At 55.2% G+C, this 27821-nt stretch overlaps 3 protein-coding genes across 6 annotated transcripts; 2 read left to right on the plus strand and 1 right to left on the minus strand.

The window, feature by feature from the left end:
- Positions 1-232: 232 nt before the first annotated feature.
- TBC1D13 (TBC1 domain family member 13) lies at positions 233-15537 on the plus strand. 3 transcript variants are annotated; one of them, XM_057548522.1, is made up of 12 exons: positions 233-390; positions 1505-1578; positions 3213-3253; positions 3857-3918; positions 4073-4172; positions 5040-5122; positions 6884-7043; positions 9927-10137; positions 10650-10813; positions 11576-11736; positions 11931-11988; positions 12902-15537. In XM_057548522.1, the coding sequence occupies exons 1-12, from the start codon at positions 368-370 to the stop codon at positions 12965-12967; spliced, it is 1203 nt and encodes a 400-aa protein (XP_057404505.1). In that variant the 5' UTR covers positions 233-367; the 3' UTR covers positions 12968-15537. The 3 variants fall into 3 exon arrangements, with proteins under 3 accessions (XP_057404505.1, XP_057404506.1, XP_057404507.1); XM_057548523.1 differs by having other exon boundaries at positions 6887-7043; XM_057548524.1 differs by lacking the exon at positions 3213-3253 and having other exon boundaries at positions 334-390.
- A 150-nt stretch (positions 15538-15687) lies between these two features.
- On the plus strand, positions 15688-19845 carry ENDOG (endonuclease G). Its single transcript, XM_028161939.2, has 3 exons — positions 15688-17086; positions 18244-18353; positions 19563-19845. Exons 1-3 carry the CDS (start codon positions 16574-16576, stop codon positions 19843-19845), a joined length of 906 nt encoding a protein of 301 aa, XP_028017740.2. The 5' UTR covers positions 15688-16573.
- Positions 19846-19930: 85 nt separating this feature from the next.
- SPOUT1 (SPOUT domain containing methyltransferase 1) lies at positions 19931-27750 on the minus strand. 2 transcript variants are annotated; one of them, XM_007194547.3, is made up of 12 exons: positions 27647-27750; positions 26979-27024; positions 26215-26340; positions 24799-24958; positions 24475-24564; positions 24324-24373; positions 23965-24095; positions 22091-22163; positions 21885-21983; positions 21297-21399; positions 20986-21133; positions 19931-20069 (listed from the first exon to the last, which is right to left on the minus strand). In XM_007194547.3, exons 1-12 carry the CDS (start codon positions 27680-27682, stop codon positions 20001-20003), a joined length of 1131 nt encoding a protein of 376 aa, XP_007194609.1. In that variant the 5' UTR covers positions 27683-27750; the 3' UTR covers positions 19931-20000. The 2 variants fall into 2 exon arrangements, with proteins under 2 accessions (XP_007194609.1, XP_007194610.1); XM_007194548.3 differs by lacking the exon at positions 26215-26340 and having other exon boundaries at positions 27647-27728.
- Between the last annotated feature and the right edge of the window lie 71 nt (positions 27751-27821).

Consider the following 27821-nt stretch of genomic DNA (forward strand, 5'->3'; position numbering starts at 1 on the left):
CAAGGTGACAGGTATACTGCCTAGTTGGAAGCTGAGGCCCAGGAAAGGGCAAGGAATAGCCTTGGGGAGCACAGACTAAGCGGTCACCTGCACGACCTCAAACTTTGCGCACTAGGTCCGCGAGCCTCGTAGGTGGGGGAGCGGAGGCGGAGCCGTGTTCCCGGCGTTCTTTTGCCCCGCCCACCCCGCCGCGCCGCCAGACGGCAGAGCGGAGAAGCGGTGGCACGTGAACGGGGCGGGGCGGAGCAGAACGCGCGCGCCTGAGGCTGAGTTTCCGGTCGGAGGCCTTTGCCCAGCGCCCCGCGGCCCTGAGGGGCGGCGGCGCTGGCGGCGGCGGAGGCAGCGGGGGGATCCGGAAGTCAACACCATGTCGAGTCTGCACAAGAGCCGGTAAGGGGCCACTGGGGTAGACCAGCCAGGCCACTCCTGGCCAGGTTGCCTCTTCTGACCTGCGGAGGGGGCGCGCGGATGCGGCCATGAACCGAGACCCCCCCCCCGCCCCCGGCAGAAGGTTTTGGGCGCCCACTTTCCAACCTCTTTGCTGTGGGCCTGAGGGGGGCACGGAGCGTGGACACCTGCCCCTCGGTGTCGCCCCTTTTCTCACTGTCTCTCTCTCTGTCTCTTCCTCACCCTGGATCCCTTCCCCTGGTGTCTTCCTCTTCCAGGGCCTCGATGCCCGATCTCACCCCCACCTCCTGTCCTTTTTTCCCTTGTTAACCCTTTGCCCCAGTACCCTAGTCTATCCAGATGCTCCCTGTCCCACGTGTCCTTTTCTTACTAGAAATGTTAGAAAACCTGGATTCTCCAGTTTGTTCTCCCCTCAGGCCAAATCCTGCAGCATTGGCTAATTTTGCTCACTCTTCAGTTTTCCTCCAGGACTTGTTTTTTTTTTTTTTTTAATTTAATTTATTTTTTATACATCAGGTTCTTATTAGTTATCTGTTTTATATATTAGTGTATATATGTCAATCCCAATTTCCCAATTCACCCCCCTCCCCCCACTTTCCCCCCTTGGTGCAGGACTTGTTTTTTAAACCTTTTGTCCTTGCCTGCGAGCAGGCCCAGAGGTCTTTTAATGGTTATATATTTGAGCTTGGAACGCTGATTACACAGGTCCTTGTCTACAGATCAAATTACTCCTGATTCCTAGGGTTTTTTGAGTTAAGATAGCAGCAGTGTGTTGGGCCTGGCCAGCAGGAAGTGCCCCATAAATGCCAGCTCACTAAATATTAGAATGTGTCTAATTTCATGGTGCTCATTTGAGAACCTATAGACAAGAATATCTCTACATTTCTGGGCTTAGAGGAAAAAGTGATCTCTCGTTCTCCAAAGCTGCCTTTGGCCAGGTTTTGCTTGAGCTTTGCCATCTTTATGTCCCGAAGGGGAGGGAAGAACAGGTTGGAGACTGGTGGTGTAAGAGAGCTGTGGGCTTTTGGAGTGGTCGCTAAGCCTGTCATCTTGGGGTTTGGTTGTGCTTCATTTGCCTCCCCCTCGCTCCTTCTAGGATTGCAGATTTCCAGGATGTCCTGAAGGAGCCCACGATTGCCTTGGAAAAGCTTCAGGAACTCAGTTTTAGTGGTAAGAGGCAACTCTCCGTTTTCAGGGTTTTCCTAGAGCAACGTTGTGACTAAGATGGAGGGGAGGGTGCCCAAGGCCACACCTGGCCAGTTCTGGGGGCCAGCCTGCCTTTTGGGGCCATCTCCAGCTTCTGTGGAGCTGAACAACCAGTGACTACCCTGAGCTTGGAGGGGGTTCCTGGAGCAGTGGCGGCCACAATTAGCATGCCTGTAGGCCTTAGACAGGGTGCTTATTGGCCTATGAATGATGCTGATTGCTTCCTGAGAGTAACTGGAGGGCAGAGGGGAGACTTTGTGAGCTGAGGTCAGGTCTTTCCTCACTCCTCAGCAAGCTTCCTGTCTTGTAGAATTTGGTTAACTGCAGAGTGGTTCCTGGTTCTATCCCTGGCTTAGGATCAAAGCCAACTCAGGCAACAGTGAACTTTGGTTAATGGTAAAATTCCAGCCTTGAGACACCCACTTTAAGGAGCTGAACCCCAGCAGTTTTTGACTTTGCCCTCCGTGGCCTAGTTAACTTTTCAGCACAGAGACTTCTGCTTGTCTTTAAAAATACCCCAAGGTGTTCTGGGTAGCTTCTTGTGACTGCACTGCCCTTGTAACTTTGTCAGCAAGTAGTGCTTGAGTTGCCCCCTTCATCCCCATGCAGATTCTGAGGTGGGGGCATTAGCTCCTGTTCACGGTACTGGGGAGACGGTAGCAACAGCTGCTTTAGCGAGGTTCATGACAGTATTTCAGGAGAAGTTTGTCTTTCTGTTCAGGAGTGATATTTAGGCCCTGAAGATCTTTTTTTTATTTTTTTTAAAATTTATTTATTTTTTAACATCTTTATTGGAGTATAATTGCTTTACAGTGGTGTGTTAGTTTCTGCTTTATAACATGGCCCTGAAGATCTTGAGGGGTTTTGGCATCTGTGCTGAGCTGAAGAATCTGCCAGGCCCCAGGGGATGCAGCCTGCTGAGTTGGGCTCTAGAGTCAGACAGACCTGTGTGTGAGTCCTTGATTTCTCTGTCTTTCCAGATGAGTTTCTTTATCTGTAAGATGGAGACAATGATGCTGATCTTCCCTACTTACTAGGGCTGTAATGAGGATTAAGTGAAACAATGTCCATAAAGCCCAAAACACTCAGCATTCATAGCTTTGTTTATATTCCACAGATACTTACGGACTACCTGTTGTGGGCCATGCCCTGGGCTAGGTACTGGGACTGTAAGACAAATTTGGTCCTCTGTCTTTCTGGGGCTTACCCAGTAGTAGGAGTTAAAGATGTTAAATAGATATACAAATTACATTATACGATCCCATTTGTGGTGGATGTTGTGAAGAATTGATGGAGCTATTATCATTTATGTCAAGGGACCTGACTTTGTTTGGGAAGAGGTGGTGGTTGGTAAAGGCCGCTCTGAGGAAGAAATATCAAGGGTGAGAAGGTGTTATCCTCAAAAGAACATTCCAGACGGGCCACAGAGAGAGAGTACACACAGGATTAGCATCTAGTCTAGTGATCTTTCTGGCAGAAAACGATCCTGGAAGAAGTACTTCTTGCCCACTCCATTCCCTGCCGACTGGCTCCGAGGTGGAGGACTGGGGGGTTCTGGGACTCTGCGGGGGCGTGACCTTTGCCTGCTATGTCCACAGGCATCCCCTGTGAGGGCGGACTGCGGTGCCTCTGCTGGAAGGTGGGTGTGCCTGGGGTGGAGCTTCTGCTCTGCTGAGACTCCCTGGTTTCCTGCGTGGGCTGCCCCTATCCCTGGCCCCTTCTTCCTGCTCTCTGTCTTTCCTTGCTTGTCCCAGGAAGCTTTTCTGGGAAGTTCTGGGTTTTCTGGTTCTCTTGGCGTCCCCTCCAGGATCCCCTTGGGGGTGGAACACTTTGTAATGCCAGCGAAGCCCTCTGCTTCCTGGTCCAGACAGCTCAGTGGAAGTGATGCTTATTGGGACAAAAAAAAGGCTGCGCTTCGCCTAAAACCTTTCGCTGAGGTGGGAGCAGAACCCCGGTGTCCTGGTTTCCAACCCCTTTGAGCACAGAGTTTTATTATCGTTTGGAAGAGTCTGTGTGAGGAAATGCAGTAGAAAGGGCTGGTTCAGGATGAAGGTGGGGGAAACCAGTGGGGAGAAAAGGGGAGGCTGCCCCCAGCCCATGCCTGTGTTCCTGGGTTTTATTTAGCCCATCTTGCTGTCTCCGGGCTTTACCAGACATTTTCTTTGAGGCCTCTCAGCCTCCATCTACTTCCAGGGTTGGGCTGGGGGAGTCGCCAGAGCTTTGCTCTTCTCTCTCTCTGCAGATTCTCTTGAACTACCTCCCCTTGGAGAGAGCGTCATGGACCTCCATCCTGGCCAAGCAGAGGTGAGACCCTGACAAAGGGGGATGATGGGAGGCCCTTTGTATCAAACAGAGCAGGTGGCGTGAGCCCGGCCCACTTCCTATTGCTGCTGCTCTGCGCCGGGCTCCCTGAGGGAGACCTTTGGGAATCATCCCTCTCTCCTCTTCTCTCCTACAGGGAGCTGTATTCTCAGTTCCTGAGGGAAATGATCATCCAGCCTGGCATTGCCAAGGCCAACATGGGTGTATCCAGGGAGGATGTGACCTTTGAGGACCATGTGAGTAGGGGTCAGCAGTGGGGACCGAGGCTGCAGAGCGGGGAGAGGTGTGGGCTTTGGAGTGGACTAGGTCCCTCGTGCCAGAGGCCAGGTGCAGCTGGTCTTGGTCCCCTCTGGCCCTCCCAGTACCTCATTTCTGCATTTAGCTCCTCAGCCCCCGAAGACTGTTGTCTCTCCCTGTTCTCCGCAGGCTCTGGGCCCATTCGGGACTGTAAGTGATGACTGGGGTCACGGCAGCGTGCGTGTGCAGCGCTGAGCCAGGTCCTCCACATGCATTGTCTCCTTTCCTCCTCAGTTCCCTTCCTCGAGGAAGGTTCTGTGATATTATAGTTGAAGGGAGTCAGAACAGGGCCGGTGGGAGGATAAACTGCCTTTGTGCGGCCTGGAGGAAGCCTCGTTCCAGCCACAAATACCGAGCTCCTCCCTGGTGCTTTGCAGTCGGGAAGTGGAGATGGGTTGGACCCAGGCCGATCCTCCAAGGACTGGAATTGGCAACTCAAAGTAGTAATGAGTTAGATTCGAAGAGACCTAATGATACAATATTCATTCATTCATCAGGCAAGCATTTAGTGAGCACCTGTTACACGCAGCATTCTAGAGCTACAGACAGGAAAGACAGAGTCCTTGCTGCGCAGGGAAGTACTCAGAGCGGACTGCGGGGCTCGGCCGCCGGGTGTGGAGTGTGATGGTGCTTCGGGAGGCCGCGCGAGGCCTGTGCTGCCCCCCAGCTAGCTCACAGGCTGTCTCAGCCACAGCTGGGTCTCTGGTGGGAATGCTGGTTCGGAGCCGCTGCTCAGGCGCCCAGGCTGGTATCTGTCCCTGGGCTCCTAGCCGGCCGAGGACAGAGCAGCTCGTTTTCCCTGACAGCCACTCAACCCTAACCCCGACAGCCGATGGAACACGTACTTCAAGGACAACGAGGTGCTACTGCAGATCGACAAAGATGTCCGGTGAGCAGGGCGCCGGGCGCTGGCAGCCGGCCCCTGGGGCTTCTGTGGGATTCCCAGTTCTTCTGCCCTGTCCCTTCCCAGCCCAGGCCCACAGGGGCGTGTTTGAGGAACTGCTGGTGAGTTGTCCTGCTAGCTGAGTCCAGGCCCTAGTGATAGCAGGCCTGGGGTGGGGCTGGCGGTGCGGTGAGCGCCCGGCTCTCCTCTCTCCCTGCCTTAGTTTCAGTTGTAGCCCTGGCATCTGTGGATTCATCTCTTCCTTCCTTCAGCAAATACTGAGGCCCCGCTACATGGCAGGCTCAGAGCCAGGCTGGGTGTTGAACACGGAATAGACAGACATGGCCTCTCTCCTTAAGGAACCTAGAAGCTGGCAGGGAGGACGGGAAGACGGATGTTCAACAAAACAGATCTTCCGTGTCACTAAAGTTTGTGGAGAACGCTCTGAAGGCAGAGTTCAGGGTGCTTCAGGGCGGTCGGGAAGCCTGGCCTGAGGCAGCAGCTGAGATGGGAGGAGCGGGCACCTTGGGGCAGGGGGAGGGGAGCGGAGGGCCGTGTGCTGCTGGGCAAGGAGCTGCCGTGGGAGGCCCTGCGAGCCTGCAGAGCTTGGCTGTCCGAGGAGCAGCGCGAAGGCCTGTGTGCCTGCGGCCACACTGGAGGCAAGCAGGGGTCGGACCATCGCTCCATCCCAGGGATGTGGGGCAGACGCGCAAAGGTTTTAAGCATAGGAGCGACAGGGTCAGAAGTGTGTTTTTTTTTAAACTGTGAGCTACGCTGTATGCATGTGCGTGCCGTTCCTCTTGGTAGAGAAGTGTGGAGACGCCGGCTGTGCTGTCCTGTTGAGTGGGCGAGTCTGGCAGCGGGTGACTCTCCCACAGGGCTGGGTGAGGAGCCGGCAGGCCTGTCCGCAGTGGACCCAGTGGTTAGAGCTTGGGTTCTGAGTCTGCCCGCCTGCTTTCAGTTCTGCCTTCACTGTTTGTAGCTGTGTTTCCAGCCCCTCGCCACCTGGGGCTGCTCCTCTCCTGTGCTCATTGTGCCCGCAGTGGGACCCCAACCCTGGGCGGCTCAGCCAGGGGGCAGAACGGGCTCTTGCCTCCTTCCTTCTCAGGCTGGAGCCTCTACTCACCAGGTGTTTAATAGCCCCATTTAAGTCAGGAACCACGTCTTGAACCCAGTTCTGGGGAAACAGGTTCTTGCCCTGGTAGTGATTGTAGCACGTTGTTCAGTGTTTCTAGAGGGCAGGTTTGCAATGTGCTCTGTATAAGATCTTTGGAAAATGCGCGTGTACTGCAGTACATATATTTTAAAAACTTGATCACGATCTAGAGCCTGTCTCCCAACTTGCTTTTTTCTCTTGCTCTGTCTTGAGCATCTCCCATGTCAGCTGTGTAATATTCTATTGTATAATGCGTAACTTAACTAAACTTCTTTTACCATTTTAAGCCACAATGCAGTTAATACGTTTGTACATATGAGGTATTTTTGACATGGAAAGACGTTTGTTTTAGGAGACGATTTAAGACCCTAAGGACACTTAAAAATATATATGCGTGTGTGTGTGTCTATTTGCAAATACACGTTAAGATATATGGGTATGTATACATATACCATGACTATATTGCTTTTGAAATAAAATGTTATTAATTAAAAAACAGACACACACATACAGAGGCTTTGGGGATGCTGGGGCATCTGGCAGCAGGGTGCTGGTGGGATGCCTAAAAATTCCACGCTGAGTAACAGTCCTCCCCTGTTCCCTCTTGACAGAAGGCTGTGCCCAGACATATCCTTCTTCCAGAGGGCCACCGAGTACCCCTGCCTCCTCATCCTGGATCCGCAGAATGAGTTCGAGACCCTTCGTAAGCGGGTGGAACAGACGACACTGAAATCCCAGACGGTGGCCCGGAACCGGAGCGGGGTCACAAATGTGAGAGGCAGCCTGGCAGCCCCAGGGACGCCCCGTGATGACCTTGTCCTTCCTGCTTCTCTTGGACTAGTGGCCACGGGCCATCAGACCCCTGACCGTCTGCCCTGAGAGTTACCCAAAGCAGCCTTGGTCCTGCCCGGTCCCCCTCCTGGCTCTCTCTGAAAGTCAGGCATCAAAGGCTGGTGTCATGGGTGTGGGGGAGGGCCCTGCTGTGCAGTGAAGTAGCCACACTTCTGGTCTGTGGTGTAGACGGCGCTTGGAAAAGTAACTACCAGTGTGATGAGGAAGTGCGGTGGGAACAGTGATGGGGGGAGCCGACCTGGTCTGGGCATCAGGGAAGACTTCCCTGAGGAAGTGACATTTAAGCTGAGGCTCCAAGGATGAAGAGGAAAGAGACTTCAGGTGGAGAGAATGGCATGTGTGGACGTCCTCAGGCCGGAGAGAGCGGGGTGTGTTCAAGGAAGGGAGTCCAGCATGAGGTGGGGCGGGGCGGGGTCGGGGGGTGGGGGGAGGTCTGCTGGAGGATGCTGGAGAGGTGAGTGGTGGTGAGGCCACGCGGGGCCTTTATCCTGAGGGCTGGGGACCCTTGCACCATTCTAAGAGCAGGGATGTGATTTACGTCTGCCTTTATACAAGATTTGACTGGCGGGGGCAGGAATGGAGGTGGAGAGGCCGCCTGGGAGGCAGCTGAGGTGTCCAGGCAAGAGTGGGTGGGGGTGGGGGCTGGGGTGGAGTGGGGAGGGGTGTGAGAAGCCTAGGAGAAAAGAATGATAGGTCTTATGCTGGCCAGGTGATGCTGAGTGTTTGAACCTCAGCCTTCTAGCAGATTCCTGTGATTCTGAGAAGCTGCTTATAGCTAAACAAGTATGTTGTCTTGTTCCTTAATTTACACCTACTGCTTTGGCACCTGGAGCTTTGACTTGTTCCTCAAAATTTTTCGCTGTCTTCCAACAATGCAAAAATCCTCTGTAACCTCCAACAAGCTAAGCTCGTTTCCCCCAAGTGGAGTGACCGATCAGGGCTTTGTGTTTCTAGGAGAGCAGCCGTTTTCCACCACAGGGGTGACGGGGCCGTTCTGGCTGATCCCTGGGTTCCACGTGCTCACGACAGAGCTGGATGTGTCAGGAGGTGCCAAATGCTTGGCTAAATGGCCCCGTGGCTGGCTGGGTTGGTGGCCCTCCTGCTTGGCTGCTGATGTTCTGGCTGCATGGCAAGATGGGGACCTGGCTTCTGTCATTCATTTTACTACAGTAATTGGTGGCTGAGAACTGATTTTAGGTTTGGACCTGGTCCTGGTGATAGAGCTCCATCACTAGACCTCTGGACCAGTGGCTGGGCAGTTTGAGTTGAAGCGGACTGTTTGACCCTGGGCAACTAACACCAGACTCACCTTCCTGGGCCTCCGCCTCTTCTTCTGTAAACTGGGTGTAATCATTTCTGCCCTGTCTGGCTTTTGAATTGCCCAGAGGGTGAAATGAGGTCATGGCTGTGCAGATTCTTGGAAAGCAGTGGGCACTCGCTGAGGCCTGGACCTCGGGTTCTAGAGTGAGCTGGTCTGGGCTCACTGTAATGCGAGATGTTTGATGAGTGGCCTAACATTTCTGAGCCTCAGTTTCCTCATCTTGAAATTGATGTTGAGAGAGTATTCTATGCTGTTCAGGGCATTAAACAGGAAGGCTTGTGCAGCTCTGTTTTGCAATAGAACACTCTGGGTAAACATTAGTGATGTGTGTGTCTGTGTGTGTGCACATGTACATGCATGTATATGTGTATACACGTGTATATATAGTGGAAAAGGGAGTTTCCTGTTTCCAGGATCCTGGGCTTCCAGGACAGCTTCATACTCTGTCCCTGCATGGGTGTGCCTGTGGCTCTCATACAGTTAACCCCAGGCACCCGAACCTTTATGAAACTCCCAGGGGATCCTGATGTTGGGGACCTCTGCTCTATTGCATGAGTTTTCAGTGGGGATCATCATCTCTTCATTCATCTCCCAACTTTTTCTTATGAAAATTTTGAAACATTCAGAAAAGTTGAAAGAAGAGTACAACGCACACCTATATACTTTCCACCTAAATTCAACAGTTGTTAACCTTTGGCCATGTTTGTGTGTGTGTCATATATAGACAGACGTCCTGACCCTTCACCTCCAAGTACTTCAGCAGGCATCCCGTGAGAATAAGGACATCCTCCTTACCATTGTCTCATCTACGGAGATTAACCATAGTCCGTAATAAGACCTCACATCCAGTCCGGGATCGGGTGTCCTCAGTCGTACTAAGAATGTTTTTGTTGTTTTAAATCCAGACCAGCACCTCTTCAGGGTTTATGCGTTGCATTAGGATGTTATGTTTCTTTAGTGTCTTCATCTGGAGCACGCCTCCACTTCCCCCTCCTCAACATTTGACTTTTTGAAGAGTCTTAACCAGTTGTCTGTTTTTGATATATTTTTATATTTTTAAGTTTTTTTTTTTAATTGAAGTATAACTTACACACAATAAATGCACAAATCTTAGGTATACAACTAGATGACCTTTTTCTTATGTATACACCCGTGTAACTGCCGACCAGATCAAGACACGGAACATTCCCATCATCCAGAAAGTCCCCTCATGCCCCTTCCTGGTCAGTACGCCTTCCCTCAGAGGTAAGCACTATCCTGACCTTTATCACCATAAATTAGATTGCAGTCCAGCTGGCTTGTAGAATGTCACACATTCTGGATTTGTCCGCTTGTTCCCGGTGGTGCTGGACTCGTTCCTCTGTGCCCTGGGCTGCCCATGAGATGGAAGTTAGGTTTCGGCTTGTGGGTGAACATACCCGGTGAGAACATACTGTCGGTAGTGCCACCCACCTTAACGAGCTCCTCCTCTTCTCCCCCAGATGAGTTCCCCGCACAAGAACGCGGCGCCCTCATCCCTGAACGAGTATGAGGTGCTGCCCAACGGCTGCGAGGCCCACTGGGAGGTCGTGGAGCGGATTCTGTTCATCTACGCCAAGCTCAACCCTGGCATCGCTTACGTGCAGGGCATGAATGAGATCGTGGGGCCCCTGTACTACACCTTTGCCACCGACCCCAACAGCGAGTGGAAAGGTAGATACACGGGCTCCAGGCTAATGGGCTTTATTTTTCAAGCTGTGCAGCTCACTTCCCTCTTTTGGGCCTCCATTTTCTGTCGGATAAGCGGGTTGGCCTGGATCATCTCTGAGATCTTTTCTGGCTTGAACTTTCTAGAATGTTAGGTGTTTACTGATTTCTTGCTATCTGTAAATGAATTTCTGATAGAGGAGATGAGCTGTATATATAGGAAGCTGAACGATAGAAAGGATTTAAGTAAATAATGATTTGAAAAAATGTCAGCAGAAGAGCATGTAGTCAGTCGCTGAGCTGGTGTACAGCATTGTCAGAGGTGCGAGAAGAAAGAAGTGATGTCCTTAGTCTGGGGGTGGAGAGTGGCCACGGACAGAGGAGGGGCGCAGCCTGACCAAGGCGGGGTGACTTGGTGAGGCTCAGAGGGGAGGGGGTCTCACGTAGCTGAGCGGTGGGGTGGGACACGGGAGGGCGCCAGTTCTCTCATGGCTGCCCTCACCCTGCCCGTCTCCCAGAGCACGCTGAGGCGGACACCTTTTTCTGCTTCACCAACCTCATGGCTGAGATCCGGGACAACTTCATCAAGAGCCTTGACGACTCACAGTGTGGCATCACCTACAAGATGGAAAAGGTGTATTCCACCCTGAAGGATAAGGACATGGAACTCTACCTGAAACTGGTGAGGACCCCCAGCACCACACGGGCCAGGGCAGACAGAAGGGGGCGGAGGACGGCAGGCTCCTGAGCACCCCAGGCCCAGGATGAGGACTGGCTTGCGTGTGGGGATTGGAAGTGGCTGCTGCTGCCAGGGAGTGCTGAGCCGGGTGCCGAGGCGGGGCTGGGGGACCTGGGCAGCAGGTGGTGGGAGCCTAGCGGGCTGGGGGTGGGGGAGGTGGATACAGTGCCCCGTGTGCCAGGCGTGGCGCAGGGCGTTTACTGTGTGCTCTTAGTTCAGCCTGTTAGTCCTCCAAGAAAGGAAGTATGAACTTCATTTTTAAAAATTAGTGGAGTGGCATTCCATGTTTATTTCAGGAAACAGTTCAGTAAAAAGGATATTTATTTACAAACAAAACAAGTTTCGTGAACAAGAAGATATATATAAACATATCTTTTTAAACAAATATGGAATCATGTCTTGCTGTTTTGTAACACGCTTTTTCGGTCAATAGTATTCACTGTGGCTGACCAGAGGGCTCGTCTCCATTGGGAATAATTGAAAACATCAGACGATCTGACAGCATTGGCTGGCAGCAAGCAGGAGCTGCCCCCTTTCACTGAGCGAGGCTTCCTAGGCAGCCCCGTGCCATCCGCGCCTGAGCGTGCCTGGCGCTCACGCCTGGCCTGCTGCTTATATGAATTCATGTCTAGTAGGTTGCGTGGTGTTCCGTGGCAACCAGCCAACACGGATTCTTGCACCCACCCTGCACCTCTGTCTCCCCAGCAAGAGCAGAATATCAAGCCCCAGTTCTTCGCCTTCCGCTGGCTGACACTGCTGCTGTCCCAGGAGTTCTTGCTGCCTGATGTCATCCGGATCTGGGACTCCCTGTTTGCCGACAGCAGCCGCTTTGATTTCCTCCTTCTGGTCTGCTGCGCCATGCTCATGTGAGTGTGGCCGCGAGCAGGGGGCGGGCAGGGCCTGCTCTCGAGAGGCTGGTGAGAGCTTCTGGGATTCTCAGGCGAGCATCAAACCAGACTTGCTGCGGGTGCGGTGGGGCGGCAGGAGCGGGAAGGGGCCCGGTGGGCCTGCACTCAGAGTGACCCAGGGGCCCAGTGCTTTTGTTGCTTGTTTTTCTTAGACTGATCCGGGAGCAGTTGCTGGAAGGGGACTTTACCGTAAACATGCGGCTCCTGCAGGTAATGGGGTTCAGAGGGGCAGGCTCAGTCTTTAGCCATGAGACAGACACTTAGCAGGCGGCCGCCCCATGCCAGCTGCTGTGATAGTCTGCGTCAGGATCAGGAGAGGGTAGCAGGGCTTAAGAGTCCAGACCCCTGAGGCAGATCTGTGTTTGGATCTGGGTTGAATCTGGCTTTGCCACTGACCTTGAGTGTGGTGTGGCCTTGAGTGAATGACTTGGCTTCTCTGAACCAAGCTGGTTCAGAGAAGCCAAGTCATTCACTCAAGGCTGCGACTTATTACCCAGTACGTGCTAATAATGTCCGTTGGTAATCGTGCTCAGACCGGGGGAAGGAAAGTGTGGGCCTTAGTGGTTAAGAACATGGGCTTGAGAGTCAGACGATTTTGGGTTCACATCTTTGTTCTCCCGTGCTAGTCATGTGACCTAAGCTAAGTGGCAACCTCTCTAGGCCTTAATTTCTTTGCCAACGCCTGGCCTGGGGTTGGTTTTCAATAACTTCATTGACTAAATGTGTAAAATGGGCAGGTTCACAGTAAGCCCTCATCGGGCTGTTGAGGTGACCCAGTGAGCTAGTACATGGACAGCATCCGACCCTGTTCCAGGCTCATTGTCAGTGGAGGTCAGGGTCCGACGGCAGGAGTGGGGAGAGGTGAAGCAGGTGGTCCTTGTCCTAGGGAAGGGGCTGTGAGACCTTTTGGGTGGTGACTGGTTGGGTTGGTTAAGTTACTGCTGCAGTGGGTGTAGTATAGCTCCGTGCAAGGTCTGGGCAGACTGGGGGTATCCTGTGCTCCCTATCCCTTAGGCCCGGGGTCCAGCATGGTGACAGGTCTACTGGAGAGGGCCGGGAGCAGCAGAGGTGGTGAAGGGTGAGCTGACTTCTCAAGCATACTGTTGGCCTTTCCCCTGCCCAGGATTACCCCATCACAGACATCTGCCAGATCCTACAGAAAGCCAAGGAACTCCAAGACTCACAGTAGCCTGGCGGCAAGAGGCCCAGGTTTGGGAGAGAAGCCACCGCCGACCGCTGTGCCCTGGCTTCTGGGACGTGCAGGAGCCTGTGGGGTCCCAGCCAGAGGGGCCGCTGCAGGATCAGCCTGCTCCAGGCCTCTCACCCTGGCCGATCCCACCGGGGGCCCGCTGTGCCCTGCTCCTTCCTAACCACCGAGCCCTGGCTCCTCCCCCCACTCCACCCCTTCCACCCTGGACCCTTCGCCCAGGCTGATGAGCAAGGCAGGAGCTTGTGAGGTGGTTTCCTGGGGCTGGGGCAGATTGCGGGCCCTGGGGGCAGTCAAGGGCCCCTCCCTGCCTCTGCTCTGCTGCTCTCTTCCTGCTCTCTTGCTCCATCTTCTGGGCGCTGGTCGGGGAGGTGCTTGGCAGATGAGCCAGAAACCACTTCTGGAGGTTGGTGCTTGGGCTTCTCCACAGGGAAGGTGACACCGTGAAGGAGCTAAGAGGCTGCCAGGCCCAGGTCTCACCCTCTGTCTCTTTCCCACGGAGTGTGTGTGTGAGTGTGTGTGTGTGTGTGTGTGTGTAGTTGTGGGTTGCTGTGTATGTTTTTTAATCCCCCTCGTGTGTACTTCTCTTCCGTCTGTGTGTGTTTCCATGTGTCTGGAGGGAGGTGACTCCCTCTTGGTCTTTGCTTCTCCTTGTCTGTCTCTGCCTCCGTCTCCCTCTCTCTCCTTCCACCTCTTTCACTGAGGGGGTGTGGCTCTCACTCTGTCCGCCCCTCTCTCTGTTGCTCGCTCTCTCCCCTCTCTTTGGGTTGCCTTATCCCCAGCCTCTCCCCCACCCTCCTCTCTATGCCCAAGAACCCTGGAGACAGGATGAAGAGTCTGGCTCAGCCAGGCTCCTGGAGGTCAGCCTTGACGTCTGCAGCCTGTTCCCATCTCCCAGCTCTAGGCTCCCAGGGCTCCCAGTCCACAGTGCCTCACTCGAGGGCCCTGAACCCTTGCCCCACCGCAGGATTCTTGGAAACCCAGAGTTGCTGAGAATTAATAGCCCATGAAGCTTTGAGCCTCACCCACCTGCCCAGGGAGGGAGGGGGGAGGAGAGGGAGAGCTGGGTCTTCCAGAGGTTCCCCCAAAGGTCCTTCTCTCCCAAAAGAAAAAGGACATTAAGGTTGGGATCCAGGTGCTTCTGAGGTGTAGTCGTTCCCATGGCTTCCAGGTGCCGGCCCAGGGCAGGTGAACCCCATAATGGGCAGTGGGACCGAAGGGAGCCTCTCTGGGTCAGGCGTGGCCGAGCTCAAAGGCCTGGGTCCTGTCAGGGCCAGGAGAGCCATGTCTCCCTCAGGCAGGGGAGCTGAAGGAGGTGCAGGCCCTTCTCCGGTCACCTGCTCGGGCTGCTCCCAGGATGTGGGGCACATGCGTACCGAGTAGGAGCAGCCGGCTCCGCCCACGCTGGGCTGTGGGAGTAGTGGGCCTGTTCTGACCAAGGCCCTCCCTCCTTTTGTGAGGAGGCAGCTGGTTTGCATCTGGAAGGCTGGGTGACGTAGCATGGGCCCTCTTCATCTCCCCAGACTGGCCAGCAGGGACCCTCAGGCCCCCCGGAAACTTCCTTAGCCTGACAGCCAGGACTTGTGGCTATGGGCCGGGAACAGCTTCCCCAAGGAGGCGCCTTTCCAGGCTGTCCCTTGGATGCTTCTAGGACTCCATGCACTTGCCTTTTTCCTCCTCCTCTCCGAGCACAGTATTTGGGAGATTTTTACTATTTATTCAGACTCCTGGTTATTTATTGCAGATTGGCAAGTGCTTGATTTGGGGATGAAGGGTAGGGCTGGAATGGTGGAAACCAGCGGGAGTCATGGTCTTCCTGACCTTCCAAGGTCAGTCAACATCCTCTCCCCCTGCCTCTGGGACCTTCCTGGTTTTCCAGCAGGTCCTGGCTGGGAGGGCCCTGAGCTCTGTAATAGAACTGGGTGTAAGGGAGACGAGAGAGTTGGTATCCTTGCCAGCCTCCAAGACCCCGGCATGGGGTAGAAGCGCTGCTTCCCAGCAGCCTGGCTCACCCTCTTCCCAGAACTTGTCAGCTGGTGGTTCAGTCACAACTTGATCCCTTCACAGCGTGTCGCTTGGACCACAGCCTGGGTCCCAGCAGGCACTGCCCAGGACACCTGATGCATTGCCTCTTGCCTGTCCCTCTGCCTTCCCTCCTGGTACCATACTACTTGAATCACTGCATCTCATTTGCCTCAGTGGCAGACCTGGGTCCAGTGCCCTCTCCTTGACCTTGTGATGAAGGTCAAAAGAGCACAGGAACCACGTCCAGGTTAGACTGAGCTTGCCAATGGGAGGACCTGCCCTTGGCAATTCTCCCTCCCCAGCCTCTCAAGGGAGGTCCCCAGAGAGCTAGAGACCCCGAGGCTTCCTGCTTGGGAAGCTGCCCCCAGGACTTTGGACACTTAGAGAATGGGCTGTATGAATTCAGCAGGTCTCATTCCAAGGGTCAGAATGTTAGTCTGCTTTTGTTTTTTCGTCTGTTTTGTTCTTTGAATCAGTGCTGTTGATGATAAGTTGTCTTTAATAAATCATGTGTTCTTTGCAGTGGGCATTGGTTCTGTGATGGGCTGAAACCTTCAAGACCTCGGAGCAGGAAAAAACGTTTGAGCAAAGATGGAGTCAGGAAGCTCTTAGAATGGTCAAAGGAAAAGGTTAGGAAATTGTTGGAAGAGCCTATTCAACTCTTCTTTAACAACTGCAATTTGCAGTTGTAGGGAGGAGAGAGTGTACACTGGGCCAGAAGGTATTATTACATTATGATTTCATAGCAAGTTATTTTTTAGATTGAAAAAATTTTGAAATTCAACAAGTCGTTCACAGCCCACAATCTGGAGAAAATCACCGGTAACATGTTGGTCTTTTCTTCGTTGATGTAATTACTATTATATAATTGTCATTTTCTTGATACGGAGTTTTGTGTATTGTCTCTCCCTTCACGTTAGGTGGTGAGCAAGTTGCTGTATGATTTTAAAATATTTTTATGGTCTAGATACTATTCTATCTAATGTGCTAAAAATGTCCGGAACCAGTGCCTATTTCCGAATATTTTGCTTATTCCCCGGCCTCTATTATAAGTAATACGGTGGGGAATCCTTGCATTCCTGATTTATTTCCCCAGCTCATTCCTCTAAGTGATTTAGAAGGTATGAACCTTTTTAAGGCTTTTTTTTTTGGCCGCTGTGGGGCTTGCGGGATCTTAGTTGGCAGAGCGGGAAGATCCCTCGGTGGAGACCAAGGCGACCTGGCGGGGCGGAGCCGGTTCTGGGGGCAGCCAATCATAAACCGCGGCGGCGATGCCACGCCCTCAGCGCCCAGTCTTAAGGGCGAAGAAAGGGCGCCGCCAGGTCCAGTTGGGCCGGTCCTCACCCCTGCTGTTGGCCTCCTGAGTATAATATTAATACTTTGGAGCGTTCGGGAGTGGAAGGGACCTGCGTTCCGCTGTCTTACGCCTCCACTCGGCGCTATCCTCGCGGTGGGCCCCGCAGGCCTGTGCGGCCCCTTTCAGAGCCTCCCGGGTCGCACGCGTGAGGGCGAGACTTTCCTTCGTCTCCGCAGACCGCTCCATCCGCACTCCGGCCACAATCCATGGCCAAGCAGTTGCTTCGGGCCGGCTTGACCCTGGCGCTGGGCGCAGGGCTGGGTGCAGCCGCCGAGGGCTGGCGGCGGCGGCGGGCGGACGCATGGGCGGCGCCGGGGCTGCTGAGCCGGCTGCCCGTGCTGCCTGTGGCGGCGGCGGCCGGGCTTCCCGCCGTGCCCGGGGCTCCGACGGGCGGCAGCACCGGCGAGTTGGCGAAGTACGGGCTGCCCGGGGTGGCGCAGCTCAAGAGCCGCGAGTCGTACATGCTGTGTTACGACGCGCGCACCCGCGGCGCGCTCTGGGTGGTCGAGCAGCTGCGGCCTGAGAGTCTCCGCGGCGACGGCGACCGCCGCTCCTGCGACTTCCACGAGGACGACTCGGTGCATGCGTATCACCGTGCCACCAACGCCGACTACGGGGGCAGCGGCTTCGACCGCGGCCATCTCGCCGCCGCCGCCAACCACCGCTGGAGCCAGAAGGCCATGGACGACACCTTCTACCTGAGCAACATCGCACCCCAGGTATCGCCTGTGCCCCCTGCCCCGGCGGCGGAAGGCGAGGCCACCGCTCGCCTCTGAGCCTCGATTTGCTCCCCTGCAGATGGGAAAGCTGCCGAGTGCGCGCTCTATGCCAGAGGCCTGGCTAAACACACCGCGCGCCTCAGGCGGAAGGGACGGAGCGGTGGAGCGCTGAGCATCCACTCTGCACTCTGATCTTAACCGAGGGCCCCCGGGCGCCTCTCTGATCTTCAGTTTCCTTGTCTGTAAAATGGAGATAAAACTGTTATTCACCTACCTCGTGCAGAGGCGCTGAGGAACTCGGGATACCATGCACGTAAAAGTACTGAGCACACTTTATGGCCCACGGCAAGCATTCAATAAATACCAGCTATAATGAGGGAAGTGATTCTCGGAGAGACAAAGTGACTGGCACAGTGTCAGTGGGTGGAGACCCAGGCAGTCTGCCTAGAGGACCCTGAGCTTTCAGCCATTGTCCTACCCTGCCTTCCTTCCAGGAGTAAAAGGAAAGATAGCTGCACGCAGTGGCTGTTAGTAGCAGTCGCTGTGCGCCTGGACTAGCCTCTAGCCCTGTTCCCACCAGGGCCTGACACCCACGTGGAGACGGATGTCAGGCTCTGAGTGAGGCTTGTGAGGTCCCAGCCTCTCTGACCTGACTGTGCTACCCATTTGACTAGACGCTGTGCTGAGGACTGGAGAGCTCAAGTGGTGGAGTCAGGAGCAGATTCCTGACCTTCCCCGCTTAGCTCTGCATGCGGTTCAGACTAGGAAAAGGAAAGGAGAGATGGTTGGGAGAGCTGGTCTTGCCATGAGCCCCTGGGGGCAGGGGGCAGGCCTGTTTCTCTCTGGGAGATTTGCTCCTTTCCTTCATATGGCTCTTTGGAGCTGAGAAACAGCTTTGAGACTTGGGATGCTAGTTCTCCCAGTCTAGCTGGACGAAAGTAGCACCTCCTTGAGCTCTATCTGGGCCCCACCCTCGTGACTATGTGCGCTAAGTGACTCTCCTTCCATGAACCTGTTTCCTCCGCATGCTTGTTCCCACCCCCCACCCCCGCTGGAACCTTCTGGCTCCATGCCAGTGCCAGCCCCTCAGGGCCTGGGGCAGCCCTCTGACTGCAAGTGTCCCAGCCAGCCTCACTGAAGCCCACTTCTCCTGCCAGGTGCCCCACCTCAACCAGAATGCCTGGAACAACCTGGAAAAGTACAGCCGCAGCCTGACCCGCACCTACCAAAATGTCTATGTCTGCACGGGGCCTCTCTTCCTGCCCAGGTAAGGCTAGAGCTGGGGGGCACCTCCCAGTCATCCCGTCCAGTCTCCCCCCAGGCTCTGTGTCAACACCGCCAGGTCCCCACTCATCTGGTTTCTTGGCGAGTCTGTCCATTCCCTGTCTCGGGCCCCCCAGTTCTACTCCACAGAGACCTTTGGGGTACCCACCTAGACATCTCCTCTGCCCGTGGGCACCAGGCCCTGAATCTGCCCTGTTCCTCTCTCCTGTGTCATCTCTTTTCACATCCACCTGACTCTATTCTGCGCGGGTAGAAACCCTTGCACTAGGCTCTCGTCTTCGGTCTCCCCTGCTTGGAGCAGCCTTCCCCTATGCTTCCCCTGGAGCCAGGTTTGAACTCCATCTCCCTGACCCTGCGCCTTTACTCTTGTCCCTCTGCAGCCTGGCCTCCCAGGTAGAAGGGACTGAGCTCTTCTGAGCTCGCTTGGTGATTTTTCTAGCCTGCTGAGGACTGGGATGAGTGAGGCTAGAGGTTGTGGCCAAACAGCTGGCTCTGCCTGGGATGGAATCCAGGCCCTGTCACCTCGTTTCTGGGTGCCGTGGGCAAATGAACTCAACATCCTCTCCTGTAAAATGGGGATAATACCCATTAGCTACCACGTGGTTGTTTAAGGGACAAAGCGGGATGGTGGATGTCACCGTAGTAAGGGCTCAGCACGGGCCTGCTGAGGCGGTGGCTGGGACACTGATGTACTTTAATTAGCAAGTGCCTCCTCTGGCCTGCTGAAATGGAGCGGAGGCCGTGGAGGCTTAGCCTGAAGTCACCCATCCAGTGCTCTGGGCACCTGCTCTGCCCTAGGCCCTGTGCTGGTGCTGGGAATTCCGCTGCCACAGCCCTGCCCATTTGGTGCCCACCCTCCACAGGGGGAGACAGACAATAATCAAGGGTCCACAGGGATGAATGTGAATGAAGGCCTGATTCTTTCTGCAGCGTTTATTGCCACCACCCACTCTGCCTGACCCAGTGTTGGACATGAAGAAAACAGGGGAAGAGTGAGTCTCTACCCTGCAGGGAGCTCCCAGCCTCCTGGGGGAGCCAAGCAGGGAAAAGAAGCCTCACACTGAGGGGTGGTCCTGCAGGTTGACACAAGCTGGAGGTCGGGTCAGGGAAGGCTTCCTGGAGGCGGTGGCCTTGGGTCTGACCAAGCCCCCAGGAGCCCTAAAGGGCCATGTGTGCCTGGGTCTGCCCACAGGACGGAGGCTGATGGGAAGTCCTATGTGAAGTACCAGGTAATTGGCAAGAACCACGTGGCGGTGCCCACCCACTTCTTCAAAGTGCTGATCCTGGAGGCAGCAGGCGGGCAGATCGAACTCCGCTCCTATGTGATGCCCAATGTGCCTGTGGATGAGACAGTCCCACTGGAGCGCTTCCTGGTGCCCATCGAGAGCATTGAGCGGGCCTCGGGGCTGCTCTTTGTGCCAAATATCCTGGCACGGACAGGCAGCCTTAAGGCCATCACTGCAGGCAGCAAGTAAAGGCAGCCCCAGCCAGACTGTGGGGTCGGGGGGACTGGGTCGAATTAAAGGTGTTTATTTTTGGAGACAAGTCTTAGGTGTGTCTGTCCCAGGTGACCCATGGAAACCTCTGGCTTCACCACTGCTTCTGTGCCATCTTGGGCCCGACAGAACCTTCAGCTGGGCCGGGCACCCGCCTGGGTGAGGCCAGGCTGCAGGGCAGCCAGGGAGATCAGGATGGCTTCCTGGAAGAGAAGCGCAGCAACAGGCTGGGGCCTGGGAGGCTAGCGGGTGCCCCACTGCCCAGGACCCAGCCCCTTGGGGTATGCTGCCCTCAGCAGGGCCTGGGGTAGGGGGGTGTGAAGCACAGGCCCAGCTTCATCCTGCAGATCTGTCACTGGCCAAGAAAGGGCCTCACCTCTCTGCTTCTCAGTATCCTCCTCTATAAAATGGGGGTGATCGTAATAGCTGCTTCCCAGGGTCGGGGAGGGGGAGGGGGAGGTGACGGGCAGGAGGGCCCTCTGTGCAGGTGTCGGAAGGGTGGGAGCAGGGATTCCTGCTGGGAGGCTGTGGCTGGCAAGCGTGTGACACCTGGCCCTGGCCGGGCTCTCAGGGACAGGTAGACTGAGGCTGTCCACCTGTTTGGTCACCACCCTTGGAGACCAGTGGAAGCAGTGGCACCTTCCCCCAGGAAGTGCCCACAGGTACAGCGTTCTGTGCTGCCCTCAGAAGTGGCTGCCCAGGTGGAAAGCTCTCAGAGCTGGTCGCATCCTGTCCCCCGTGGGACAGAGGTGCCAGAGAGGAGGGCTGCCCTGCCCACCAGGGTCAGACACGGGGAAGTGGAACACAGAGTGTATAGCTAAGGGAACAGGCCTAGAGCAGGGATGGGTGGGGTCTCCTGGGTCAGCCAGCCTAGGAGCAGCTGGATGGGCACCAGCACCCAGGATTCCCAACTCCCAGCTCACTCTTAACTTGTCCCTGCTGCAGTTCTGCTGTGGTGAGAGGCCAAAGGGGGCGAGGAGGCCTAGAGGAGGCTGGCTCAGGGCAGCCCTGGGCGGGGTGGGGGATGGGGAGAGGGTTGCAACGCCCCCCTCTGGATGGACCCCAAGGCTCCGTCCAAAGCAGGCTGGGCCTGGAGGTCGGGGAGGAGGGCGGGCTCACCTCGGTGCGGATGGTGCGGCTGCCCTGGTTGGGGCAGGTGTTGACGTACCGATCGAAGAGGACACTGGGCTCAGCCACCTCCAGGTTGGGGTCAGCATCCACTCCAGCTTCCAGCCCTTGGAGGCCCCCAAACACCACGAGAGCGTGCCTGGTGCCCACAGGAGGGGGGGTCACTGACTGCCCATCAAGGCCCACTGAGTGCAGCCCCCAGGGCTCTCAGCGCCCCCATACGCGCAGGGGCCCGGTCCGTACAGCTCTGACCCCACCAGTCCTGTCCCCTGCTCCATTCCTCCTCCCCTGGCTGGACCCACCTGAAGTTGGGAAGCTGGGCGGAGGCCACGTCTGAGCCTCGCTCTGATGTCCCAATGGTCAGGTCATAGCCGTCCTGGAAGGGGGCCTCAGCAAACACAGCACCTGGGGGGGAGGCCAGCTCACTGGGGGCTCTGTTCTCCACAAGCCACTGCCACTTGGCTGCGCGTGCGTGTTGGGGGGCGTGGTTTAGGTAAGAGAGCCACAGCCAGGACCCTCACTCTTGCTGGGAAGTCAGCGATGGAACAGGCAGAGACCGTGCATGTATCGGCTTGGGGAGACAAAGCAGAGGGTGGGCAGCAAGGAGCTCCAAAAGCAAGTAGTGGACCTCTGACTTATCTGGCCCTTTTGCCTCCATTCCAGACCCCATGGCAGACATTATTAAAGACGCTTTTCCTCAGAAGTCCTTAAAAGCATTCCAGGCAGTGCACTCAAGGAGACCAAGGCCCAGAGAAGGAAAGGCACTTGCCCAAGTCGCACGGCAAGTGAGTAGGGTTGGGACCCCGGTCTGACTTTTGGGTCAAGCAAGGTTCTCTGTGGCCTCCCAGAGAGAGAGGATGGATATTCACAGGAGGAAGCTCTGTCCTTACTAAGGCAGGAGGCCAGGCGGACCGTGTAGCCCCAGTAGAGCCCAGCTTTGGTGCGAGGGTCCTGTGACGACACGACTTTTCCACGGTAGGTCTTGCTTTCTGGAGGGGAAGCAGACAGGCTGTGAAGACGGGGCGAGGGGACAAGGAAGTGGAAGGAGGTGGCTCCGAGCCCGCAGGCTGGCCAGGCTGGGGACGCTTTAGGGTACCTGGGAGCTGCTGCTGGTTCAGCCGCACTGTCACCCGGAGTCCAGGCTCCAAGTGCTTGTCGATCTTCACCTCCTGGGAAGAAGCCAGAAGAAACGGGTGCTGTTCGCCACAGGAGAGCGGGGGTCACTGCTCTCCCAGGCATGGGGGCACTTCAGGGGTCCAGGTCACCCTTCGAGCCCCGCTCCCCGGCACCTGGGCCAGACCTGCTCACAGAGACCATTCTTTTAAAAAAATTATTAATTAATTAATTAATTTTGGCTGCCTTGGGTCTTCGTTGCTGCACACGGGCTTTCTCTAATTGCAGCGAGCAGGGGCTACTCTTCATTGAGGTGCGCGGGCTTCTCATTGCAGTGGCTTCTTTTGTTGCAGAGCACAGGCTCTAGGCGCATGGGCTTCAGTAGTTGTGGCGCTCAGGCTCAGTAGCTGTGGCTCTTGGGCGTCTAGAGCTCAGGCTCAGCAGTTGTGGGGCACAGGCTTAGTTGCTCCGCGGCATGTAGGATCTTCCTGGAGCAGGGCTCGAACCCGTGTCCCCTGCATTGGCAGGCAGATTCTTAACCAGTGCGCCACCAGGGAAGTCCAAGAGACCATTCTTGCAAAACGACTACTGCAAGGCACTAGTCCATGGACTTCCCTGGTGGCGCAGTGGTTAAGAATCCGCCTGCCAATGCAGGGGACACGGGTTCAATCCCTGGTCTGGGAAGATCCCACATGCTGCAGAGCAATTAAGCCCGTGCGCCACAACTACTGAGCCCGCGAGCCACAACTACTGAAGCCCGTGCACCACAACTACTGAAGCCTGTGTGCCTAGAGCCCGTGCTCCACAAAAAGAGAAGCCACCACAATGAGAAGCCCGTGCACCGCAACGAAGAGTAGGCCCTGCTCACCGCAACTAGAGAAAGCCCATGCACAGCAACAAAGACCCAACGCAGCCAAAAATAAATTAAATAAATCAATAGATAAATTTATAAAAAAAAAAAAGACACTGGTCCAGGCCTGGCACAGAGTAGGAAGTATTTCATGAGTAGATGAAATCCCAGTTTCCTACATTTTGGTGGCTATGCCACTTACTAGCTATAGCAGTTTGAGTGGTCACTTAACCCCTCTGAGCCTTAGTGTCCTAATCTGTCAAACAGAAGATGTTCCATAAACAATAGCTATTGTTACACTGCACAGGGCCTGGCATGAAGTAAATGCTGACTACATGGGAGCCTGTGAGGAAGGACACTTGATGTTTGTGTTTTGTCCCAATTTTAGTTTTTTTTTTTCCCCCTGTGCTGCATGGCTTGTGGAATCTCAGTTCCCTGACCAGGGATTGAACCCACGCCCTCGGCAGTGAAAGCGTGGAGTCCTACACTGGACTGCGAGGGAATTCCCTTGTACCAGTTTTGAATTCAGGATGGGACACTTTCTCTTTTGAGGGTTGCACATTCATTTCTCTCTTCATCTGGGTCTGGGTCATCCTGGTCTGTTTTTAGCCAGTTATCTCAGATCTGTGATCCTCATCCATTTAAATGTTTCTGCCTCCTTCTCTAGGAGACTTAGGATTAACAGGCAGCAAATGAATGCTCCGATCCCTGGCTTGGCAGCGCCCTGGAGCAGCCCCAGAGGCATTGTGAACTTGATTTTCCCAGGTTTTGTTTTGGTTTGTTTTTCGTATAAGGACTATCTTCTGTTGATTTGATTTTTCTAAAACAGTAAATTTTGCTCCTGGCTTTATCTGTTGAGCCCCATTTTAGGCACTTCTCTGGCCCAAATCTGCATCAATGGGGGACTGGCAGGCAGAGATGCCTGGGGCCAGGGCTCCCCACCCATGTGCCCTCCGTAGCCAGGGTGTGTCTGGGAAACGTGTCTCGACCCACCCTCCAATTCCTACCTTCTTCATGCCACAGTTGACAAAGGAGCCCTGGCCCGGCCGGGTGGGCCGGTCCACCACGATGCCCTCTCGGAACTCAGATTCCTCATCCTGACGCATGTGGTGAGGGCTGTCCAAGGGGTTCAGGAGCCCTGTGGTTGGGGAGGGCCAGGAAGATTCTGGGAGGTGCAGAGGCACACGGAGGCGTGGAAGGTAAGGCTGGGAACCCTGGTTCAGGTCTCAGCTCTGCCACAGATCTGCTGCTTACCACCAGCCACAGGCCTTGTCCTGCCTGGTCTTGCTTTCCCAACTGTATCATGATTTCTCAGGGTCTGGGGGATGATCCATGGGAAATGGGGGTCAGACCCTCCCAGCCTTACCTGCAAACTGTAGATCCTGATGCTTGGGGAAGAATGCTTTTCTTAGGTACCTAGGAAAGGATGCAGATCTCAGGGAGGCCACCTCCCATCCGACCTGCACCGTGCCCACCCCTCCCACATGCTCTGGCAAGTCTGTCCTTCATGCCCTTACTGTGGACACTCCAGGTACTGCAGGATCCGGGCCAGCTGCACGCACGCCTGCCCCTTCTTGCCGACTCCCCTGAATTCCCCCTCCACAGTCCTGGAGAGAGAAAGATAGGGCTCAAGCCCACCGGGTTTCCTTCAAGAGCTCCTCCCCTCAGTATGACCTCTGCAGTGCCCCTGCTTTGCAACTCGACCCGCCAGGGTTACAATGTGGGCATTCAGACAGGATTCTCAGCCCAGGCAAGTAGGCAGGGAAAAAAGGGAAGCCCAGCCAATCCTGGCAGCCCCTCCCTTCTCCCTAAGCCCTGGGACCCGCTGGATGGCCCCTCACTTGGCATCTTGGCCCTCTTCATCAAACACCACAATCTCATCCACGCAGAAGATGGTGCAGGCTCTAGCAATCTGGCCGGCCAGGTAGGTGCGAAGCTCGGGCGACTGGGCGTTGTCCAGGATGGAGCCCGGAAGGGCCACGCTCAGGGTGTAGTGCCGCCCTGGGCAGGACAGGGGTGTTCATGGTCAGCCAGAGAGGCCAGGGCCATCCCTCTCCTCCCTTGCTCTAATCCCAGGGCCCAGAGTTAGAGAATTTTCCTACTGTGAGGAATTTTGAGCTAAGCAGCATAGGTCCAACTCCCCTCTCTGGGCCTCAATCTCCCCAGGAAGAAAATGGACTTAGAGGTCTCCAGGACTCCCATAAGAAGGGCATACCACTGGGCAAGGCAAGGGAGCGGTTAGAAGAACTGACCTATATTCACATCCTCTGCCCCCTACTGCCTCAGTTCTCCAGGCGTCAAATAGGGATGATAATGAGTTAATATTTATTCTTAGTGCCTTTTATAGGTGCACATTTAACCAATAACCCTAGGAAGTAGGTACTACCATGATCCCGATTGAGAGGTGGGGAAACTTCAGCCCACAGAGGTCAAATATGTGACCCAAGGTCACACAAAAGGCAGGACAGCTGGCTTCAGAGGGACCACCACACTTTCCCTCCCAGAGTTGTCCAAAGGGAGATAAAGGGCTTTCCCGGTGTCTGAGACAGCTGACATGCTCAGTTTCTGTCCCCACTGTCACCATCATCACTGGTAACCACTGGGCTTACAGGGTACAATATGGCTCCCTGACCCTCCAGACCTTTGGGTCTGGCCGAGGAGGAAAGATACAACTTGTTAGGGTAGATCCAGATGTACGAACACGGAAGGACATCCAGGACACAATGTGGGATGAGAAAAAACAGCTCCAGAAGTACGTGGATAAAGCAGTCTCACTTTTGTAAAACTGTATCTATATACCTCTCTACCTGTATATAAGTGGGTGTTAACATAGCTGGAGAAACGTTAACTGCAATGTTTGCTGGGATTTTTCCTTTCTTTATCGTTTTCTGTACTGTTTGGGGAGTTTTGTTTTGAGCATGTATTATTTAACGAGAAAAAAGAGACATTCTTATTATGAAATCAAAATAATTAAATGAAAAGTGAAATTAAAGTACAGAAAGTGATCAATAAAAAAGTAAAAAATTAACTATCATTACAATGATGAGGTTCTAGAGGCATAAAGTGATGATATATGATGCGTACCCTCCACAGAATCGAAATCTACCTAAGTAGGAAGTTAGGACTCAGTTTTCTGGGTCCCTCCCATTCTCTGAGCCTCATTTTCTCCATCAGGACAAGATGTCTGGACCCACTGGCCCCTAAGGGCCCTTCCAGCTATAACGTTCTCTGCCCTGTGCAGGACCCAGCTTGCTCACCCCGATCCTCCCTCTGGGCAGCTGCCTCCTCCTCCTGCTGTCGCTTTGCCTGTTCCTCCTGCACTCGCTGCCGCTCCAGTTTTTTCATCATCTTGAGATCCTTCCACTTCTTTTTCTCCTCTTTCTCTAGAAATTTATTTTATTTATTTATTTATTTATTTATTTATTTATTTATGGCTGTGTTGGGTCTTTGTTTCTGTGTGAGGGCCTCCTCCAGCTGTGGCAAGCAGGGGCCACTCCCCATCGCGGTGCGCGGGCCTCTCACTGCTGCGGCCTCTCCCGTTGTGGAGCACAGGCTCCAGACGCGCAGGCTCAGCAGTTGTGGCTCACGGGCTTAGTTGCTCCGCGGCATGTGGGATCCTCCCAGACCAGGGCCCGAACCCGTGTCCCCTGCATTGGCAGGCAGATTCCCAACCACTGCGCCACCAGGGAAGCCCTCTCCTCTTTTTCTGGATAAGAGGACATCCCGATTGGTGGAGGGAAGAGGGACTTGGAGGTGAGGAGGACTTGGAGAAGTCCAGGAGGTGATGTCCTCTCAGTAGGGTCAGCCTGGGCTCTCCAATGCTGCTGAGAGAGCAGCCAAAGGAGCCTCCCAGGGCTTCTGGCCCCTTCTTCTCCATTTTGGGTACTGTGGGACCTAGAGGGGACAAATCTGGTGGCTTTTCCCCAAGATTCAGCTGTGCACTGATGGAGTGGCCTCAGGGAGAGGTGAGCACAGACGCTCAGCTCCCCATTTGAGCCCACCGCCCCGGTCCCTTACTTACTCTGTTGCTTCCATTTTCGCCACTCCACCCTCTGGCCATGTTCACCCTGGAGTAGGAGTGGGAGGAGATATAGGAGTGAGGCTCAATGGTCACACCTGAGAGGAGGTCCCACTTGCTGCTCCACAGCTGTCCCCTCTCTTTAAATGGGGGTGGTGAGGAAACGAGGGAACCCTCCCCCCAACACACACACTCCTGCTGCCCAGAGAGAGCATCAGGAGGGCAGGGACCTGTCGTACCCCCAGTGCCTGAGACCACACCTGGCACACAGTAAGCGTTCAATAAATTGTTTTATGAGTTCCCACTGGAGAAAAGAGGAAACAGGTTCAGGGGGACAGGACCTGCCCACTGTCGTCCTGGTGTCAGAAGATATACGCCACGAAAGGGCTCGGGATTCCGAGCCGGGTCCGGTCTTCTGAATCCGGGCCCCGGGCAATGAGTTACCCAACGCAATCCCGGCTCTGACTCGAACCCCGGCTCCCACCTCCGGTTCTCATCCGGACAGGGGTGCCTGAGGCCATGAGCATGCGGCACCTCGGGGACTCGGGCCGCGGAGCAGCGACGAACAGGGAGCTAGAAGTGCGGCCAGGCCCCGCCACGGGCCCCCAAGCGGCTCTTTCTCTTGCCTCCACCCCGCGCCCTGCCGCGGGATCCCACATCCCTCCACCTACCGGGCCGCAGGGCCGCTTCCTCCCGCGCTCCGCCATGTTCGTCGCACACCGTCGGCCCCGCCCAGCCAATCAGACTCACCCCTTCCGCCAACGCCTCCTCCGAGCCGTCCAATCGGAGAGCCAATGGCGTGCGAGGGCGCGGCCTATGCGCCGGGCTGCCGGAGCGTGTGGGCCT

This window comes from Balaenoptera acutorostrata, chromosome 6 (assembly GCF_949987535.1).
Source record: "Balaenoptera acutorostrata chromosome 6, mBalAcu1.1, whole genome shotgun sequence".
Classification (NCBI taxonomy): domain Eukaryota; kingdom Metazoa; phylum Chordata; class Mammalia; order Artiodactyla; family Balaenopteridae; genus Balaenoptera; species Balaenoptera acutorostrata.

What these genes read in the sequence shown, in the direction of transcription:
- ENDOG (XM_028161939.2), top strand. Translation starts at nt 16,574, where the DNA reads ATGGCCAAGCAGTTGCTTCGGGCCGGCTTGACCCTGGCGCTGGGCGCA. An exon ending in TGAGCAACATCGCACCCCAG is followed by an intron (nt 17,087 to 18,243) that starts GTATCGCCTGTG and finishes TTCTCCTGCCAG; the next exon opens with GTGCCCCACCTCAACCAGAA. An exon ending in GGGCCTCTCTTCCTGCCCAG is followed by an intron (nt 18,354 to 19,562) that starts GTAAGGCTAGAG and finishes GTCTGCCCACAG; the next exon opens with GACGGAGGCTGATGGGAAGT.
- TBC1D13 (XM_057548522.1), top strand. Translation starts at nt 368, where the DNA reads ATGTCGAGTCTGCACAAGAGCCG. An exon ending in ACCGGAGCGGGGTCACAAAT is followed by an intron (nt 7,044 to 9,926) that starts GTGAGAGGCAGC and finishes CTTCTCCCCCAG; the next exon opens with ATGAGTTCCCCGCACAAGAA. An exon ending in CCCCAACAGCGAGTGGAAAG is followed by an intron (nt 10,138 to 10,649) that starts GTAGATACACGG and finishes CCCGTCTCCCAG; the next exon opens with AGCACGCTGAGGCGGACACC.
- SPOUT1 (XM_007194547.3), bottom strand. Translation starts at nt 27,682, where the DNA reads ATGGCGGAGCGCGGGAGGAAGCGGCCCTGCGGCCCG. An exon ending in CCGCCTGGCCTCCTGCCTTA is followed by an intron (nt 21,400 to 21,884) that starts GTAAGGACAGAG and finishes CCTCCCCCCCAG; the next exon opens with GTGCTGTGTTTGCTGAGGCC. An exon ending in GCCGCACCATCCGCACCGAG is followed by an intron (nt 20,070 to 20,985) that starts GTGAGCCCGCCC and finishes CTTCTCTTCCAG; the next exon opens with GAAGCCATCCTGATCTCCCT.